Below are 22,048 nucleotides of genomic sequence, written 5' to 3' on the forward strand. Positions count from 1 at the left end.
TGGATTTGCAACCATCTGAAACTGGGACCTTGGAAGATATGAATTTGGTGCAGTCAACTTCCTGGCGATCAAATACGGACCCTTTTCATGAAACTAAACCCAGAATGGTCACCTTCTTTAATTCCTACTTAACTCATAGAACCAGAATGCCCACCTTCATTGATTCTTTGTTAGCTCATGTCTAAAATTGGAAACCCTGAGCTACTGTCTATAACAATGCTAATGAATTTTACGTGCCTGTAATTACTATTTGTTTTGATAAGTTGCTATTCTTTGTGGCGTTTATCATAGCTACTACTCATATGCTTAAAATACTTCTATTAGTGCTTTTTTTTTTCTTGGAAAACTGCATTATTTTGCAGATGCGCCCACTGCTCACTGCACAGCTTTGTATTTGTCTGCAGAGCTCCCATTGCATACAACTTTGTAACTGTTGTATTCCAACTGTGCAACTAGTGAGATGAACCATCAGCAACGTTGTATTTGTCTACAGATCTATGAATGCGGGGATGAAAACGATTACAATATTGGTTGGTGCAAGGATTATGACTTACAGGTATGCTTCCAATTTAGAAAACATGCATTTGGAAACTGTAAATTGGAAAATATGGTTTACGAAAATCAAAACAATAGCATTTTGTCATCCCATATTTTACATGTGGTGGTTGTAACCATAATTATTTTACAGTTGAAAACTGTAAATATGGGATATTAACATCCTATATTTTTCAAATTTTTTTACTTTAATTATTTTACAGTTTACCATTAAACTGTAAATATTTTGTTTAATGGTAATTAAACAATGAACTAACTAGACAAAATGCTAATATATTTACACAGCATTTTATATTTAAAAAAGAGCATATTATAGTTACAACAACCACATGATAAATAATTAAAGTAAAACCAACATGTGAGAAATATAGTTATAACAACTTTTTGTCATCTACTGGGCTGGAAACTAGTAGCATAAGGTACTTGCAAATATCAAACTAAGAGAAGACATGGCTGCTCCAAGCAAGGTTGGTCCTGCAATATCTACAGAGGTGTATCTGAACAATCAAACCGATCAAGATTTTAGCACGTTCGACAAGAAAGATTGGTATGGATCCGGAAATCAGCCGCTAAATGTTCCGGCGCATCAGACACGGTATTTTCAACACTTGGCCGATTCCAATGTCGGATCCTCCATCGGCGGAACTGTGTTTGTTATCAAACAAAACATTAAGTGGGTTGTTGCCTGGAGGAATGGGGTAAATGAAGTGAATAAGGTATGCATTTTTTATACCAAACTCGTCAATAAGATCCAATCTGTTGTTTCTTATTCTTTGTTATTAATAACGAAATAATTCAACCAAATTTCACATAAATTAAATCTCTTCCAACTGCAGGTCTATACTGAGATTACTACTGACAGTCCTATTAATTGGGACAACATCAATGTACAACTGAAAAAGGCTACCAACAGTGCTGCAGCGAGTAATCTCGGATTCAAGTCAAGTCTTGAAATTGATTCAACCAGCGTTAAGCCAAACTTGAATGCAAAACTCGAGGAAGCTTGATCTCCTTCTGTCTTGATTAAAAATGATGCTTTGTATGCACTACTAATATCAAAATAAGGGAAGTTGGGTAATAAATGACTTGTGTTCAAGTCTTCCTCCAACAGCCCCTTCCCCTTTTATATGTCTTTCAATGTCTAAGTTAATTTAAGTCATGTATGGTGCTTTTTTATATGCGTAATAAAGAGGTCTTTTTATTATGTCACTGTTATTTTTTTAGCCTCTAAATCAATTCTTAGCTTAATTATTTGAAGTAAAAATGAATTTCGTTTATGTTTCTTCGTCTCGAAAAAGTCAGATGAACTATTTAGAATTTCTCGAGCTACATGATAGTACATTTTTTTGGACTATACATATTGGTTCATATTTTAAACCTAAATATGAACTATATTAAGATTTTGTAAATATATATAACTAAATACTTTAAAATTAACACAATAAAAATAACAAAGGGTACCCTACATAGTGGGGTAAAAAGACCTCAATAAAAAATTAACCATACCCTCGTGGAAAAGATTTACCCAATCGATAATTTATAGCTAAAATATAATCATTCACTTCATTGAGATTGATCACATTGATTGTTGCTTTTTTTTTCTCAGGACAAACAAATCTATAATATTTCCATGTTTCATTCATGTAGAAGGGATTAATTGATTATTATTTTTATACGAGGTTTAAATGAAGTTAATAGTGATAAGTTGATACTTAGGATTCATTCGGAGTTTTAGTAATTAATACGGTGAGCGTGGATTGAACACATTACAATTGTCACTTTATAACCTTCACTCACCTAGGGACAAGTGTTACTACCTTTGAACCTCTAGTTCCACGAACCTCCGGGTGGGACAAGTGTTACTACCTTTGAACCTCTAGTTCCACGAACCTACGGGTGTGCGAACGTACTACTTGTGCGAACCTTTATGTATGCGAATGCGAGCTCTAGAAATGCATATATGCGGAGCGTACCCACGAACAACAAGCAATTACCACGTGTCGTTTACCTGCTATCCTACCAACCTTTATGTTAAAGATATGAATGCGTCCAACATACGTTTATTCACATTTTTTATATTAAAAAAAAATCCATGTATTTGGAGGGGTTAAAGGGTCATTACCCCATATCACACCCGAACAAGTGTTTGGACATGGATACTAAAGGGAAAATGAAGGGGAAAAGGTCAGAGCAAACATAATTCTGAAAGAATTCCATAACCCAAAAGCAACCTACAATCATAATTTCAGAACCACCATGATAACATTTGCCCCATAAGTGTTCATCAATCACATCATATTTCGGTGGAATGTTTTAGATAGTATGTATATGTCTGTGTGTGTGGAGACAAATAATCTCTTCTTCATGCACTAATTTGCCATTCAAATTCCATGCTAGAACCTATCACGTAAATCACACACGCACTAAAAAGAACACTAGTACTTACAGCCGAGGTAGCCACATCAGATTATGCCATGCAGTGAAAATCGATCAGACCGAATCCAACTTCTTGTGAATATGAAATAAAGAATGAGAGGTGAGATAACATAAGTCAGACATAACTATTAAAATTCTCTTTCAACTCAAGAAAATACTGTCCTACAAAAAACCATATACATAAATGGTGTACTAGCAGCAATTTTTGATCATGGTAACTCTCCACTGCATCCCCAATAAAGTTACAAGTAACCACCCAATATGAAAATAAGAAAAATGAAAACCAAAAATATAGGTAAGTAGCAACTATTTTTCATACTGCAGAGAAAACTCCTCGTGGATGGACAAATACACCTAACCCCATAAAGACTTACCAAAGATACTGGATTAATAAAATACCTTTGTGTACAATGGCTACTACCAATTTCTTCGTCAATGAAAAGCGAAGAACGTCCCCTCCACACCAACCGTCTCATGCGAACACAATATCATTATTAAAACATGGAACTAAGTTGGAAGAAATCCATATTATTTTAATACTCAAAACTAAGTAAGACGAGAGTCCACATCATTGTTCCAATAAATATTTGTTACACAAGTTTCAGCTGAAACTGATTTCTAAAAGAAAAGAGGCTGATATGCCACACCTTGCAATACAGGCCTTTGGTAAGTGAGAGTTCGGCTGCAGAATGCATCGGCCGGAAGCAAGAAAAACACTTTATTCCTCGACACAAAACCACACGAGTTTGGATACTATTCTAGATCAACCTTGTAATTTGAATGTATTTGTTGCCTACACATATGAAACTGAAGGTGGGATAAAGGCTACATTTGCCCTGAACTTATACCCATAGGTCAAGTTACCATTCTATATATAGTTGTACTTTGTTAGGGTTTACCCTTTTTTTTTAAAAAAAAACTGAATATACTTGTGTGTTATTGTACATTGATGAATGTTAAGAATCGGTATTATTTGCTCGTTAATTCCTCGATCTTATGGATTTATTGCTGTTGATTTGGTTGTGTTATGCTTATTTTCGTGCAGAGTCTTACTTTCCAGACTTAGTGGTAAAATAGGCACATTCTGCTTTTTTTTATTATTTGTTCACGTCTGGAGACACGGGCACGACTCTGGGCATGACACGGTTTGACGTGATAATTTCCAGAAGGTTCAGTTAGTGACAGTTTCTAGAAGATATAGACAGCGAGCCTTCTGGAAGATGGACGAGCAGAGTTACATTAGGAGAATTATTTTAAAGTTTTAATTTAGAAAAAAACAATTATCTTTAGGATTATTTTATTTTAATTTCTTAGTTTATCTCTAGGTTTTTAGAGACTATAAATACCCTCTTGGGGTAAGCCTAAAGACAACAACTCATATTACAATCTTATTCTTCTTTCTAGTTTTATTAAAGTTTTCTCTTTTATTTTATTTTTCAAGTTTTCGGTTTTCCCTTTTATTTTTAAGCTTGTTTTTAAATATGCTAAGTATGACTTTTGTCATACTTAGCTAATTTTCTCATAAGCCGAGAGCTAAAGCGATGACTCAATTCCAACGGGAGAATTAAAAAAGACCCTTAATAACTTCAGAATATCATTCTCAATCTCTGTGCTTATTTTTCAAAATCAAAAAAGTTTTCAAAATCAAAGATTGACTTTGGTCAAGATGTTGTTGCGATTAAATGTGTGGGAGGAAGGATCGACTAATTGAAAGCACATTCGACTTCCTGGGAAAACACTTGGCGAGATAGCCTTGCCAAGAGGGAATTGGGATCAGAATTAATGGTTATTGAAACAACAATCCGAGTCGATCGCCACGAACTTAAACGGTAATTAATTTACAACAATTGATATTGATCAAATCAGTTTTCGAAGCCAGAATCAAAGATTGCCTTGGGTATTCGGTATACAAAATGGAGTTACGAGGATTGCCCTTGTAGACAAAGTAACCGATGTGAATCCCGAAGGGAAAATCTAATTCAATGATCTGAAGGAAATTGAGTCAAAATTTGGCTTGAGGTTGTTTCTACCGTATTCATTTTCAATCTTTATTCTCTTATTTTTACTTTAATTGCTTTTATTTATTTAATCTCTTTTTACTATTTACTCTCATTTTACCAAAAACGCCTCATTCACTATATCAAGCATGGTATAAACAATTCAGATAGAAAGAATTTTTTAAGTCCCTGTGGAACCAACCCTTTCTTCTCTTTACTACAAATTGGCGCCATTGTTGGGGACTTCGCCAAAGTTACTAATTTTTGTTTGCTTTTAATTTATGACCAGGACAAATCCGGGGAAATTAGTGGAGTACGACCCAAAAATTGAAGCCAGAACTAGGAGACTTCACGCACAGACGCTTCGAGAAAGAATGAGACAACAATCAGATCCAGAATCGAATTCAGAATCAAATTCAGGTGAATTCGTTCATACAGAGCCAATTCCAATGGCCGATCATACTATCAGACAGTTAGTTGCGGTACCTACTGAACAAGAGCCTTTGTGCATTGATTTTTCCCAATGTGAAACTCCATACCGGTTAAAAACTGGCCTTATTCATCTCATCCCTACCTTCCGCGGATTACCCAACGATAATCCACATAAACATCTCACGAAATTTCACATGGTCTACTTCAGCATGATACCACAGGGAGTAATTGAGGATCAAATCAAACTTAGAGCTTTTCTTTTTTCCTTAGCCAATCGGTTAAGGAGTGGTTATTTTATTTACCCCTAAATTCTATTACTACATGGGCTCAAATGACTTGTCTTTTTCTTGACAGGTTTTTCCTAGCGACGAAAGCAAGTGAACTACGAAGGAGAATACTTGGAATCAAGCAACTTGATGGAGAGTCACTCTATGACTACTAGGAGAGGTTTAAAAAGTTATGTGCTAGTTGCTCACAACATGGGTTAACTGAGCAAACACTCATTCAATATTTTTATGAAGGATTAACTCCCTTGGAAATGAAGATGATCGATGCTACCAACAGAGGAGCTTTGGTGAACATGACTCCTACTGAGGCTAGGGATTTAATTTCCACAATGGCCGCAAATTCCCAACAGTTCCACACAACTAATGAACCTCCTCGAAGGGTTCATGAGATAAGTTCATCTTCATTGGAAAGTAAGATAGATAGGTTAAGTGAAGTAGTCAACTCTCTTATTGTAGGAAAGACATGACCAAATAGATTATATGGAATATGTGCATTACTTGATCATCCAACAGATGCTTGTCCACTGATCCAAGATGACACAATGACTCAAGTCAATGCAGTCGAGAACTTTCCAGGACCTTCCCAAAGAGCTTATAATCTATACGACAATACTTACAACCCAGGATGGAGGGATCATCCAAATTTTAGTTATGCTCAAAACACAAAGTCGAATCAAGGTTATCAAGCGAGACCACCTCCACGACCACAATAGTCACAGAAGACATCATTGGAGTCAATTGTCGAGAGATTAACACTTTCCTAAGAAAAATTCCAGATTCGTATTGAATCCCACTTTCAACAGATAGACAAGTAGATGAGCCAACTGGCTCAAACCGTAGGTCGCTTGGAATCACAAAGTAAACTTTTATCTCAAACCGAGGTAAATCTAATAAAGAATGTTAGTTCCATCACTCTTCGAAGTGGTACAGTAGTGGCGCCACCTATTCCAAAAGATGAAGCAATCTAAAAAGAAGAAGAAGATTGTTGATTCAAGATCCCAGAAGAAGAGTGACGAAGTACAAACAAATCCAACACCATCTCCTTATGAGGTGCCACCATCTTTTCCGTCGAGGTTAGTAAAAAGGGATAAACAAACTGAGGAAAAGGATATACTAGACGTATTTTGGAAGGTGGAAATCAATATACCTCTCCTTGAGGTTATCCGAAAGGTTCCAAAATATGCTCAGTTTCTAAAAGATCTTTGTACAACAAAGAGGAAGCTTACTGGGAATGAAAACAAAAATTTAGGAGAACATGTCTCAGCTGTATTCCAACAAAAGTTGCCACCGAAACTTAAAGACCAAGGTATGTTTGCAATACCCTGTAAATTTGGCAAAGTTGGGATAAAATGAGTCATGTGTGATCTTGGCACTTCTATTAATGTAATGCATTTCTTTGTTTACAATATGATTACTAATGAGCCCTTGAAGGATACAAAAATATCAATTCAGTTTGCCTACAGATCTATCATTTACCTGGAAGGACCCTTGGAAAATGTGTTATTGGAGGTAAACAACTTAATATTTCCTGCTGATTTTTATGTAATTGACATGAAGAATGATCGCACCATCACTTCTTCCGATATTCTATTGGGGCATCATTTTCTAAGTACCGCGCACACGAAAATTGACGTAACAAGCAGGATATTAACCATGGAGTTTGATGGTAAAATCGTTAATTTTGATGTATATAAGAAAATGAAACACCTGGACAAAGTGGCGACCATAAATTATGTTGGTATTATTGATCCTTTGGAAAATGAGTTTGTAGAAACTATTTTTTCTTTTGATCTATGCAGGGAGTTAGCAGATCATGATGAGGACATCAGGAAGTTGAAAAAAATATTTTCATATTGTGCCGATTTAAAATTTATTCTTTCTAAGTCTAAAGTTATGACTTCTGTTTTGCAGGCACCTGAGATAGAACTCAAACAAATGTCAAAAAACTTAAAGAGTGCCTTTTTAGGAGAAAATGCTACTTCATCGGTTATTTCGGATAAACTGTCAAAGCTAAAAAAGATCCGAAGAATAACCTATGAGAATGGCAAATTCTACAAGGAGAAAATAAAATAATTATACAATCGTAGAATTTCTCATAAGGAAATTCTTAGTTGGAAAAAGCGTATGAAGTGGAAGAGGTATTTCTCTTAGAACCTGTAGTCTGAATTAGGTTGTCGAGCTAACGACGTTAAACAAAAGCGCTTCGTAGGAGGCAACACATTGTTTTTAATTCCGCTGGATTTTTATTCTTATTTTATTTAATTTTTGCTAAGTTTCATTTATTTTTTTATTTTTATTTTTCCAAGAACCAGATGTTTTTAATAAAGCTTAAACGATGGAGATTTATGAAATTTTCATTCGAGTAGTTCAAAAATCGGACCCTAAGAGCCGTAAAAATCGTGCAAAGCATTGAAACAATTGCCCCAACCTCATGCACATCGTTTTATTAAATAGTGCACATTAGCATTTCCCTTAAAGAAGACCAGCGCACGTTAGCAAAACCCAAATCACATTTCCCCCCTTTTGTGTGAGATATTCTGCTGCCCTATCTCTTCTCTTTATTTTCTCTTTGACCGTTGACCCCACCCCTTTCCCTATCACTTCACCATTTTAATTTTCAACTCACATTTTATCTCATCAAATCCAAATTATACTCAAACTCTACTATTTCCCCAACGCACAGCAGAACCAAATTAAACCTCTTTTTTCTTCTCCAAAAACGATTGTCTCTCCCAAAAAATATTCATCCATAGTCTCTTCCCTTCCTCGCCGTTGTCGGCCTTACCGGGCTACTCCTTTCATGTTAACGTGTTTCAACCCGTCCACTCCTTGTGACTCAATAATGGTGAGCACAAGAAACCAATCGGGTGACGCCGCTGCTCCTCCGCCCATCGTCCTTGGAGGAGGTCGGCGCCTTAATGTGCCGGACTTTGTGGCCATACCAAGAAATTCCGACTCCGTTCCGCCGCCATCTCCAGTTCTCCCTACGCAAGGCCATGGCCACGTTCCATCTTCGTCGTATCATTCGACGTTTGCCCCGACCGCCTCGTTATGCCCCAGGTTGAGCATCTTTTACTGACTGTCACCATCGTACTCCCTTTCTCTATCGTTCCAATTAATGATGATCGTAGGAACATCATCATCTCATCCATACCCGTCGGACTTCTCATCATGTTCGATGCATTCGGCGGCATCGGATGACACTTCAGAGGTAAACTCTATTCCTATTTTGGTTCAACCTTTGCTAATGTACCATCCGATTTATGGTTGTACAGAGGAATTTAGCGCTAGTTTTCCACCCCCGGATCCCTCTCCTACGACATCAAGCTCTCGACAACAACTCGGGAAACATGCTTCGTCGGCTCGTTCCTCTAGCTCGGGTGTTTTCCCTACTCCTGATAGTCCACCGCCTGCCCACGAGAATCCCGAGCATAACCGACGGGGTCGGTAGTATGCTGTCACTGTCGAAGAAACTCTGGGATGAGGAATTGGTATGTTTTGAGTCGGTAAGACATCGTCCCTTTCGTGTAGGTAAATATATTCTGACTCGAACTTTAAAAACCTTGCATTTACGAGAATTTTTCCATACTTATTTTTTTGCCATTGGTTGGACTTTATATCCGATGATTATTTGTGCCACGGTTTATGAACTTGTCTTTGAATTTTACGCCACTTTTAATTTCTCGCCGAATTATCTTATTAATGTTAATTCGCCAGAGGTTGTTACATTTTGATTATGCGAAAACTATTTTTCAATGTCTATTTCTGAATTTAATCTTGCTATGGGGTTTGTAACGAATGTCACGAATCATGCATGTTTGACTGCTTTGCTTGAGATTCTGCAAGACTTCGATGCCGATATGGCCTACAAGACATTTACCGGCTTGGCTGGCCATACGTTCAACGCTCGCTCGACTCGAGCCCATTGTATCCACGACCCGACCTTATGCTACATACATCGTTTCCTCGCCTACAATTATTCTAGCCGAAATGACTCATCTTCCTCCTTAAGCCAAGTTGAACTTTTCTTTTTATGGTACATGTCAACCGATCAAAGGGTGAACTTGGGATTCTGGTTTTCTCGGGCTTTTAAGATCGTTATTCGGTACAATCTCCCATTTATCCTTGGCTATTACATTAGTCATTTAGCCTCTCGCATCGCTAATTTTGACGTTACAAGGTTTACTTATGCTTTTTCTACATATGCTTTGGATGAGCGATGCTTGGACTCGATGGGTTTACTTGCTAGAACCCTGAGCGCACCATACTTTGTTCTACCTGATGTCCCGACTCCTCGCAGCAAGAAACTTTTTGTTCACCATAATGCGCCACAACCGCTACCTACAACACCTCGCCCAAACATGCAGTCAAAATGGATGAAGCTCACAGCCATCTCCACACTATTGAGATGAATATTACCAAAATTCTTTCATACCTTCGTCCTAGTGCCTCTCATAGAGGCCGTGGTCGACATTAAATCTAGAGAGTACTTATCTAGTACTTTAATTTTACGTTTTGAGGCAAAACGCTTTAAATGAGGGGGAGTAGGGTATAGGTTGAATTTTCCTTTTGCTTATCTCTACGTTTTGATGCTAGTATGTATTAATCGGATTTACGGAAAATTTCATTGAATTCCTTTGTCTTGTTGAATATTTTTTGCATGCCATGAATGTTTGGGAACACATAATTGTTTAGGTTAGGATGTTCTTGATAGCGAATAACATGAATTGTGATCAAGTTAGATTTCTTGTGATACTCTATGATTTTGTTGGTTGAAATGTGTTTAGCTCAATGCATGAAAACAATTTGGTGAGATTTGAGCCTTTATAAGCATGTCATTTTACTATCATTTTGTTTGATTGAGTGTGTCGAATTTGACATTAGTATTTTAGAACCTGCATTTTAAATACTGTCGAGATTACACATTAACATGATGCTTAAAAATGAATTGGGCACGTTAGGATTAACCATTCCGTTTCCCCCACTAAAATTGTCTACCCATGCATTTTCCCCTAGTTAACCACTTTTGAGCTTATTCTCATTTCTTTATTTTCACCACATTTATAAACCCGAGCCTTTTTTATTTTATCCCTCTTTTCTACCTTTTTTAGGGTAAGTGAATAGTTTAACCGATATATGTAGCATCGAAAAAAATAGAAAGAGAAATAGCAGCAGTTCGAAAAAAAATATGTTCGAAAAAAAAGAGAAAAGACATGAGAAAAACAAAAAAAAACAACAATGTGAGAAAGAAAAATATCAAATTCATTTTGAAAGGAAAGTTGTTGTTTAATGGTTTGTATTTTTATCTTGTTTTGCTTAATGTTTTGATGGAGTTGAACTTGTTACTTGTTAGTTCATTGCCTTGAATTTTAGCCAAATTATTTTACCTTTTTCCCACCTTTACCTAAGCCCTGTTACAACCAATAAAAGATCCTTCGATTTATGCATCTTGTTCTCATTAGTAGTGGAGATTTGATTTACTTGCATGCCTATGGTAATATAGTATTGGTTCTGACATTGAGCTTTTCTATACCCCAAACACATTGAGTGATTTGAGTGAATTTCGGTAAGGTGTTGAATTATGGGCATTGAGATTAATGAATAAATGAATGTTACAATTGCATTTAACTTGTTCCAATTGGTGATGTTCAATTGATTGGTGTCTTAACTTGAATAATTCTTGTGGTCTCTACCTTGCTTCATTGAATATAAAATTTAACAAAGAAAGGTAAATGGAATTTTTGATTGATTTAATTATATCGTACTAGAGGACAAGCATGAGATAAGTGAGGGAGAATTTGATAAGTGTTCAGAATCGGTAATATTTGCTCGTTAATTCTTCGATCTTATGGATTTATTGATGCTGATTTGGTTGAGTTATGCTTATTTTCGTGCAGGGTCTTACTTTCCAGACTTTGTGGTAAAACGAGCGCATTCTACATTTTTTTATTTGGTCACGGCTAGATACCTGTGCATGACACGGTCTGTTGTGACAGTTTCTACAAGGTTTAGTCAGCGACATTTTCTAAAAGATCTAGTCAGCGCGCCTGCTGGTAGATGGATGAGCAGAGTTGCATTAGGAGACTTATTTTAAAGTTTGAATTTAGAAAAAAACAATTATCTTTAGGATTATTTTGTTTTAATTTCTTAGTTTATCTCTAGGTTTTTAGAGACTATAAATACCCTCTTGGGGTAAGCCTAAAGACAACAACTAAGATTACAATCTTCTTTTTCTTTCTAGTTTTATTAAATCTTTCTCTTTTATTTTATTTTTCAAGTTTTCGGTTTTCCCTTTTATTTTTAAGCTTGTTTTTAAATATGCTAAGTATGACTTTTGTCATGCTTAGCTAATTTTTTCATAAGCCGAGAACTGAAGCGATGACTCATTTCCAACGGGAGAATTAAAAATGACCCTTAATAACTTCGGAATATCTCTCTCAATCTTTGTGCTTATTTTTCAAAATCAAAACAGTTTTCAAAATCAAAGATTGACTTTGGTTAAGATGTTGTTGCGATTAAATGTGTGGGAGGAATGATCGACTTATTGAAAGCACATTCGACTTCTTGTGAACACACTTGGCGAGATAGCCTTCCAGGAGGAAATTGAGATCGAAATTGATGGTTATTGAAATAACAATCCGAGTCGATCGCCACAAACTTAAACGGTAATTGATTTACTACAATTGATGTTGATCAGATCAGTTTCCGAAGACGGAATCAAAGACTGCCTTGGGTATTCGGTATACAAAATGGAGTCACAAGGATTGCCCTTGTAGACAAAGTAACCGACGTGAATCCTGAAGGGAAAATATAATTCGATGATCTGAAGAAAATTGAATCAAAGTTAGGCTTGAGGTTATTTTACCGTATTCATTTTCAATCTTTATTCTCTTATTTTTACTTTAATTGTTTTATTTATTTAATCTCTTTTTACCATTTACTCTCATTTTACCAAAAAAAAACCCCATTTACTATATCACGCCTGGTATAAATAATTCAGACAGAAATTCAGAATTTTCTAAGTCTCTATAACCCCGACCCTTACTTCTCTTTACTACATATTTCCTTATTTATTAATTGAGAAGAAAGAATTTATTTTGACATCAAAACGACAATTGTCATACATTATCATTTTAAGTAATCATTTGGTTTTTCCAGTCATTTCTTGTTAAGAGTTTCAAACTCATGTGCTTGATCATATAGATTAATTGTGTAATTAAGAAAAAAATGAATTAAAGGATATTTGTGTTATCGATTCAAAATCTAGGCCTTAAATTTTTAAGTATGAACACCTATTTTGGTTTAGTGTTAAACATTTTTTTATATATTTACATGTCATCGGTGAAGATATTTTGATAGACATTAACTGTTCGTGGGATCTTGATTTAACTCATCGGTGAAGACATTGAACCTGGTTTGTTTTTTCTCTTAATACAAAAATAAGTGTCTAAATTATATCATTTTTCCTATTTTGGTGTCTAAAATTTTTTCGGTCAATCTAGTTGTTTAATGCTACAAACGTTATCATTTTAAGTGCTCCAATCATAACTCCTGTTAGAAAATTCCATTAAGTAACATGTGTCTTATTTTGGTTATTTTAATTTTTTAAACTTCAAAATATTATTATATTTAATAAAAAAAAACCTTAATTTCTCTAAAATTACCCAAAAAAATCAAAATCCCTAACTTTAATCTTATCATATCCACGGTCGCTGCTGCCTCTGCAACCCTTGACATCTCCATCGTCGGCTGTTGTCGCCCTAACCTTCACAAGCGTCATCGGGTCGATTAGGTATCAAAATTTTCAAGGGTTGGTCTGTCGGTTTGACTTAGCCTTCGCCGGTTGTTTGTCGGGTTTTTGGGTTATGGATCGTCAGGTTTGACTATTCGTTAGTTAGAGGTTATGGTGGAGGCTAGGTCGACAAAAACGACGGCAAACGGTGTCGGTCGACGTGGATATAGAGATTGGAATTAGGGTTTTTAAAAGTTTTGGACGTTTTTTAAGATTTGAGAAACTTTTAGTTTTTTTATATATATATATATATATATTAATTGTTTTAAATTACATTAATGTGACACGTGTCGCTTAACGAGATTTTTTAACGGTCGTCACGGTCCAGAAACCTAAAATGGTAAGGTTTGTAAAGTTAGACACGTGGATTGACGGAAAAAATTTAAACACAAAAATGAGAAAAAGTGTTTAATTTAGGCACTTATTTCTATATTAAGCCTTTTTATATATAATTTCTTGAATTGGGATATTAGGTGGTGTTTGGTTGGCATAAATCTCTTGGAATTAGGGGGAATTGGAATCCAATTCCACCAATTTCCCATGTTTGGTTCAAGTTTTTCAAGGGAATTGGAATCCTTCATGACTTCAACTTTCCATCAAATGATGGAATTCAATTCCCTTGTTGGAGGGAATTGAAATTTGACCATACTACTCTCATCAATCTTTTGGTAACTTATTCATATATTGAATAAAAATATTTTTTCACTATTTCGGGTCGGGTTTCTAATTCATATATTCAGGTCGGGTCGGGTGAACTTTATTTTGGTCGGGTCGGGTCGGTTTTTTTAAGTGTGATATTCGGGTCAGGTCGAGTTCGGGTTTAGGGTGAAAAACACCGACCCGAAAATATAAATAATTTTACCTTATATATTTAGGAATAATTACAATAATACCCCTCTATATATTTTTTCAATTAAGTCACTGTTTTTATTGAATAAAAATAATTTTTTTATTATTTCGGGTCGGATTTCTAATTCATATATTCGGGTCAGGTCGGGTGAAACTTTATTTTGTTCGAGTCGGTCGGGTTTTTTAAGTGTGATATTCGGGTCGAGTCGGGTCGGGTTTTTTTAAGTGTGATATTCGGGTCGGGTCGGGTTCGGGTTTAGGGTGTAAAAAACCGGACCCAACTAGAAAAAAAATATAATTTTACCTTATATATTTACGAATAATTACAATAATACCCCTCTATATATAATTTTTTTCAATTAAGTCAATGTTTTTATTGAATAAAAATGATTTTTTATAATTTATTTAAATGAATAATCAATCAATAAAATGAAAATTTAATATTTTTTAATTTTTATAATATATTACTACATGTAAGTTGTAAAACAAACTAAAATAAAGCAAAAAAACAAGAAGGGCAATTCTGTCATTTTACATTACTAAAATCAAATTCATCTGACATGTCTGCGAACCAAATAGAATATGGAATTGGATTCCAATTCCTGACAGATTCTAATTCCTTCACAGATTCCAATTCCCTCAGAAACATTCCAGCGAACCAAACACCACCTTAGTATTTGGATGTGCATTTATTGATATGTAGAGTTATTGTTAGTGATTGAATCGAACCTCTAAGTATTGTTTATCTTGAGATTTCTCCTTTGTTTGCTAAGAATTTATGCTTTGAATCTAAAAATAATTCTCTTATTGACTGAAACTAAAATGATCTATTTTTATAGTTACGAATTTGGGAAAGAGTGTCGAAACCTCTGTAAGGGCCTGCCTGCCTAAGCCTTAAGAACATGTTCACATACTCGAATACATTATATTTTTAAAAGGGGATAGCTTCCATCCATTCCCTCGATCCATCTATGTATAACACAACTAATATGATAACATCCATTGCTATCGAGCTTTCACTTATTCCTACAGCTTCTTCATCTCGGAATAACATTATTTATACTCACGGACATGATGCTACAATACACTGGGCTCTGGAAACTGGCCCAATCTCAATTTTGTGCAAATTATGCCATCAGCTTGTAAATCACTGGTGTTTAGCATAAATGGTCAACTATAAACCAAGAAGCGGTGAAGTCTAGGGTTGTAAATGAGACGAGACAGATCGCGAGCTACTTGAGATCGACTCGGTCAAGGCTCGATAAATACTCGGATCGAATAGACTAGACTCAAACTCGAGTTCGACTCGAATTCTTAACGAGCTGAAACGAGCTACTTGATACTCGACTCGAAAAGCTCGTGAGTGGCTCGAAAATATAATATATTAAGATTTTATTTTTTAAAAATAAATTATTAATAATATTAACATTTATGTGTTGATTTTTAAAAAAAACACAGTAAGACTTTTATGTATTTAAGGTTCAGGTTCGAGTTTGAGTTTGAGGATTCAATCTAGTTAAGTTTAAGATTTTTTTTTTCATTTCGAGCCTTTTCGAGCTGCTCACGAGTTTCAGTTCAGGATTTCGAGTTCAAATCGAGCTTAAAAATTTTAAGCTCGCGAGTTTTCGAGTCGAGTCGAGCTCAGCAATACTTGAGCTCGACTCGGCTCGTTTACACCCCTAGTGAAGTCCTTGGTCTCCATGTCCAAAAACTTATGTAAAATAGAGACATAGCAGAGACAAGGCTATTCTGAATATCTAGTGGAAGGCCTTTCCGCCATTGTATTATATATTCAATTATATAAATGATCAAACACATCAATGGTAGAATGTTTCATAATTATTTTATTGAAATATCAATGTTATAGTTTGGTTTACTATCCTTTATTCATTTTCCTTTTTGCTTCTTAATTTTACAATTTTCTACCCAGATGAAGTCACTAAGATTTGGTCTTAAGGGTTCTGCTGAGTATTAAGATATGATCCGATGGTAACAATATTACTGTGATCAATTGTAATGTATACCTAATTCTGCCACCTGCTTTTGCACTTGGTCTCAGTTAATAAGATCAATAGCAATGATATGTTGATTGATTCTCTCTAAATTAATTATCATTATATTTCTAGGTATGTTATTGATTCTGGTTACGTGAAGCAACATCAACACATCAATACAACGCAGCAACTGGAATGTACTCCCTTGATGTTGTCCAAATTAGCAAGTAAGTCGATGACTTGATGTTTCTTTCAGCTTTTGCAAGATATTGAATCTTTGGTTTAACTGCAGCCGAGTCATTAGAAGATGCTTTAAAGCAACTGCATCTGATTGATGCCATTGATGAAAATGGATCGATAACAAGTATTGGGAGAACAATGGCTGGTAAGGATTCAACTTGCTTTCCAAGTACTACCATGCCAACCAGTTGCCGCCCGTTGATAAATGCATGCATTATTTGGTAGATGTCGTCTCGTATTTTTTTGGCCTCAGTCATGTTTATGATAACTATGGATTTGCAACCATCTGAAACTGGGACCTTGGAAGATATGAATTTGGTGCAGTCAACTTCCTGGCGATCAATTACGGACCCTTTTCATGAAACTAAACCCAGAATGGTCACCTTCTTTAATTCCTACTTAACTCATGTCTAGAACCAGAAAGCATGAGTTTCTATCTATTACAATGCTAAGGAATTATATTTACCCTGAATGACCTTGGAAGATATGAATTTGGATGCAGTCAACTTCAGGTGATCAATTACAAATACTTTTCGTGAAACCAAACTCAGAATGGCCACCTTCATTGATTCTTTGTTAGCTCATGTCTAAAATTGGAAACCCTGAGCTACTGTCTATAACAATGCTAATGAATTTTACGTGCCTGTAATTACTATTTGTTTTGATAAGTTGCTATTCTTTGTGGCGTTTATCATAGCTACTACTCATATGCTTAAAATACTTCTATTAGTGCTTTTTTTTTCTTGGAAAACTGCATTATTCTGCAGATGCGCCCACTGCTCACTGCACAGCTTTGTATTTGTCTGCAGAGCTCCCATTGCATACAACTTTGTAACTGTTGTATTCCAACTGTGCAACTAGTGGGATGAACCATCAGCAACGTTGTATTTGTCTACAGATCTATGAATGCGGGGATGAAAACGATTACAATATTGGTTGGTGCAAGGATTATGACTTACAGGTATGCTTCCAATTTAGAAAACATGCATTTGGAAACTGTAAATTGGAAAATATGGTTTACGAAAATCAAAACAATAGCATTTTGTCATCCCATATTTTACATGTGGTGGTTGTAACCATAATTATTTTACAGTTGAAAACTGTAAATATGGGATATTAACATCCTATATTTTTCAAATTTTTTTTACTTTAATTATTTTACAGTTTACCATTAAACTGTAAATATTTTGTTTAATGGTAATTAAACAATGAACTAACTAGACAAAATGCTAATATATTTACACAGCATTTTATATTTAAAAAAGAGCATATTATAGTTACAACAACCACATGATAAATAATTAAAGTAAAACCAACATGTGAGAAATATAGTTATAACAACTTTTTGTCATCTACTGGGCTGGAAACTAGTATATATATATGGGTTTGTAGTAGACCACTACACAACCAAACCAACAGCATAAGGTACTTGCAAATATCAAACTAAGAGAAGACATGGCTGCTCCAAGCAAGGTTGGTCCTGCAATATCTACAGAGGTGTATCTGAACAATCAAACCGATCAAGATTTTAGCACGTTCGACAAGAAAGATTGGTATGGATCCGGAAATCAGCCGCTAAATGTTCCGGCGCATCAGACACGGTATTTTCAACACTTGGCCGATTCCAATGTCGGATCCTCCATCGGCGGAACTGTGTTTGTTATCAAACAAAACATTAAGTGGGTTGTTGCCTGGAGGAATGGGGTAAATGAAGTGAATAAGGTATGCATTTTTTATACCAAACTCGTCAATAAGATCCAATCTGTTGTTTCTTATTCTTTGTTATTAGTAACGAAATAATTCAACCAAATTTCACATAAATTAAATCTCTTCCAACTGCAGGTCTATACTGAGATTACTACTGACAGTCCTATTAATTGGGACAACATCAATGTACAACTGAAAAAGGCTACCAACAGTGCTGCAGCGAGTAATCTCGGATTCAAGTCAAGTCTTGAAATTGATTCAACCAGCGTTAAGCCAAACTTGAATGCAAAACTCGAGGAAGCTTGATCTCCTTCTGTCTTGATTAAAAATGATGCTTTGTATGCACTACTAATATCAAAATAAGGGAAGTTGGGTAATAAATGACTTGTGTTCAAGTCTTCCTCCAACAGCCCCGTCCCCATTTATATGTCTTTCAATGTCTAAGTTAATTTAAGTCATGTATGGTGCTTTTTTATATGCGTAATAGAAAGGTCTTTTTATTATGTCACTGTTATTTTTTTAGACTCTAAATCAATACTTAGCTTAATTATTTGAAGTAAAAATGAATTTCGTTTATGTTTATTCGTCTCGAAAAAGTCATATGAACTAATTTAGAATTTCTCGAGCTACATGATAGTACATTTTTTGGACTATACATGTTAGTACATATTTTAAGCCTAAATAGAATTATATTAAAATTTCTGTAAATACTTTAAAATTAACACAATAAAAATAACAAAGGGTACCCTACATAGTGAGGTAAAAAGACCTCAGTCAAATATTAACCATACTCTCGTGGAAAAGATTTACGCAATCGATCATTTATAGTTAAAATGTAATCATTCAAGTCACTTCATTGAGATTGATCATATTGATTGTTACTTTTTTTCTCATGACAAACAAATCTATAATAATTACATGTTTCATTCATGTAGAAGGGCTTAATTAATTATTATTTTCATATTGGATTTGGTTGAGGTTTAAATGAAGTTAATGGTGATAAGCTGAGACTTAGGATTCATTCGGAGTTCAATTAACTGATATGGTGAGCGTGGATTGAACATATTACAATTGTCACTTTATAACCTTCACTCACCTAGGGGCAAGTGTTAATACCTGCGAACCTCTAGTTCCACGAACCTCCGGGTGTGCGAACGTACTACTTGTGCGAACCTTTATGTATACGAATGCGAGCTCTAGAAATGCATATATGCAGAGCGTACCCACGAACAACAAGCAATTACCACGTGTCGTTTACCTGCTACCCTACGAATACATCTCGTGTATGATCACCAACAACCAAGTGTTGATACATGTGATCTCTCTTGATGACAAATTAGTCTAAATCATCACTTCCTGGGACATCTAATCAATACCAATGCCACGACAACTCTTGATCGACACATATCCGAGATATTATAAATAGCCATGCAACATAAAGCAAGGGGAGGGACACCCCTTCTCCAAGAAACCACACTCACACTACCAAAGTGACCTTCCGACCATCAATTACTGTTGTTGTCTACTTTATTAGTCTACAGGTTGGTAAGTTGAATTGATCACTTTGGAATTTAATTTTAGTCTTTGATTGCTGTTTACTTAGCATTGAATTTTCTTTACTGCAGTAACGACTTATTCATCTGAAAACAGGGTCATCAGAAGTGCGATCAAATCAAAGCCGGAAAAGTAACCAGAGTTATAGGAATTTGAGCAAGGCATTGTCCATTGGCTATGCAAATCAGGTTGCTGAGAGGATGACGCACCATAATGGCTTCCGAACAAAGGGTTTTAAGCCACAACTAGTGCAGGTATTAGTTTTTTTTAGTTTAATCTGGTGGTTGTTTTATTGTATAAAAGACACGCCAGATTAATGTTAAAAATTTATTTGGTATCTATGTAAATTTCAAACCCGATTTTAAGCCAAGGAAATGTAGTCACCAAATTGAGCAAGAGCATTGAGATTGAAAGTTTGAAACCATTGCAGATTCTTGATCTTTCAAGTATTTTGTTGTTCCAAATGTCACTAAAGCACTTGTTATTGATGTTAGGTGGATCCTTCCCATGCTATAGCCAGATGACGATGGTTTATGTCCAAATCATGTTGTCTACCATGAACTTGTTGCTACCTCACAGCCATATATGAGGAATTAGTGTACCATGGAACGTGGATGGGCGTTGCCGATTTTAGAGAAACTTGACAAACTCAATGTCGGAAAATTGAGGTAAATCAATCAGATTTTGATACCCATATCAAGATAATTTTCTTCTTCTCTGATTTAAGATTTAGCACATATTTGACCTTAACTCTCTTCTTCTTTCATGAAGTGGTGGAAGTTTGGGTTATGCAGCAGAGGTAACCGAGGAAAGTAACATCCAGGCAGCAAGGGAATGTTCTTAAGTAATCATTTGGTTTTTCCAGTCAATTCTTGTTGGAAGTTTCTGCAAATTCATGTGCTTGATAATATAGATTAACTGTGTAATTAAGAAGTAAAAAAGAACAAAGTTTCATATCAGTTCTGTGACATGGAATTATGTTATTTATGTCGCTCCATCTCTATAAATTAATAAATATTAGTTCAAATTGATACTAACTTTCACATTTGATTCTGCTTAATCTTTCCTATTTCCCTTATCTAAAGAATTTTTGGAAAAAAAATGTTTTCGAATACCATTATACAAAATCATTTTTTAAAAAATTAAATTGAATAATATATGAGACGTTAAAAAATTCAGGAATCCTTATAAATATTTAATTTAACGTGTTGTACTAGAGATTTTTCAAGATGTAATATAAGGTGTTGAGGTTGTTGGTATGAGTATCCTTTGCTTGCACTCAGCAACAAAAACCATAGTCTTCGGTTCAACTTGTCTCCACCATAAATAGGTATGTCAAAATAGTTCCGATGGAGTTTCATTATCAATTCCGAGGAATTATCGAACTATAATTTTTGGGTTTTGGCCCGACATTCATTGTCGATGTTCAACAGTTGATCCTTGTTGAGGGTGCAGACACTTTAGTCCCTAACATGGAAGCTTTTGACAATTTTCCATACTTCATAATAATTGTGTACTTCTAAGTTCTACCCCCTAGCTTTTCCAGAGCTTTGTGCCTTTTCTACCAAGCACTTCTGCTTGTTTGTTTGGCTGAAACAATAATCGATGAGCGCTCTGCAAGATCTAAATAGAACAGTGGACAAAAATGCAAGTAGAAGAATACCACAGACAAATTAACCGGAAAACCCCAAGTATACATTCAATAACACCCAGAAAACAAGATATAGACCTACAATTTACTAAACTGCCTTCCAAATATGTTTTGAAGGGATAACAGAGAAAGCCAATTACAGGAGCAAGGATTTCTATATCAGGAAGGGATTTAGCCTAACAGGCTAAACTAATTTTACTCAATTGCAAAAATGTCCTTAGTAACATTCATAAACTAATATCAAGGTTCAAGTGAAAATGTAGTGAACCAATGCCAGAAAATATAATATAATGTTGCTACCAATTGACTGGATTAAATTACTAATACACAAGCATTTGTAGCAGTACGCAGTCTCAAAACTATGGGCATACTATCAATGCTCCAACGTACGTTATTTGAACTCAGGTGTAAATGTTAAAGATATGAATGCGTCCAACATACGTTTATTCAATTTTTTTTATATTAAAAAAATCCATGTATTTGGAGGTGTTAAAGGGTCATTACACCATACCACACCCGAACAAGTGTTTGGACATGGATACTAAAGGGAAAAT

The 22,048-nt window shown here is 35.2% G+C and overlaps 2 protein-coding genes across 2 annotated transcripts; both read left to right on the top strand.

Moving 5' to 3' along the window:
• Positions 1–969: 969 nt before the first annotated feature.
• Positions 970–1,577, top strand: LOC120167026. The gene is made up of 2 exons (XM_039176158.1): positions 970–1,271; positions 1,392–1,577. Exons 1-2 carry the CDS (start codon positions 1,005–1,007, stop codon positions 1,560–1,562), a joined length of 438 nt encoding a protein of 145 aa, XP_039032089.1. The 5' UTR covers positions 970–1,004; the 3' UTR covers positions 1,563–1,577.
• Positions 1,578–17,993: 16,416 nt separating this feature from the next.
• On the top strand, positions 17,994–18,792 carry LOC120170569. Its single transcript, XM_039178517.1, has 2 exons — positions 17,994–18,304; positions 18,425–18,792. The coding sequence occupies exons 1-2, from the start codon at positions 18,038–18,040 to the stop codon at positions 18,593–18,595; spliced, it is 438 nt and encodes a 145-aa protein (XP_039034448.1). The 5' UTR covers positions 17,994–18,037; the 3' UTR covers positions 18,596–18,792.
• Positions 18,793–22,048: the final 3,256 nt, after the last annotated feature.

This window comes from Hibiscus syriacus, unplaced genomic scaffold (genome assembly GCF_006381635.1).
Source record: "Hibiscus syriacus cultivar Baekdansim isolate YM2019G1 unplaced genomic scaffold, ASM638163v2 tig00003041_pilon, whole genome shotgun sequence".
In the NCBI taxonomy this organism is placed as follows: Eukaryota; Viridiplantae; Streptophyta; class Magnoliopsida; order Malvales; family Malvaceae; genus Hibiscus; species Hibiscus syriacus.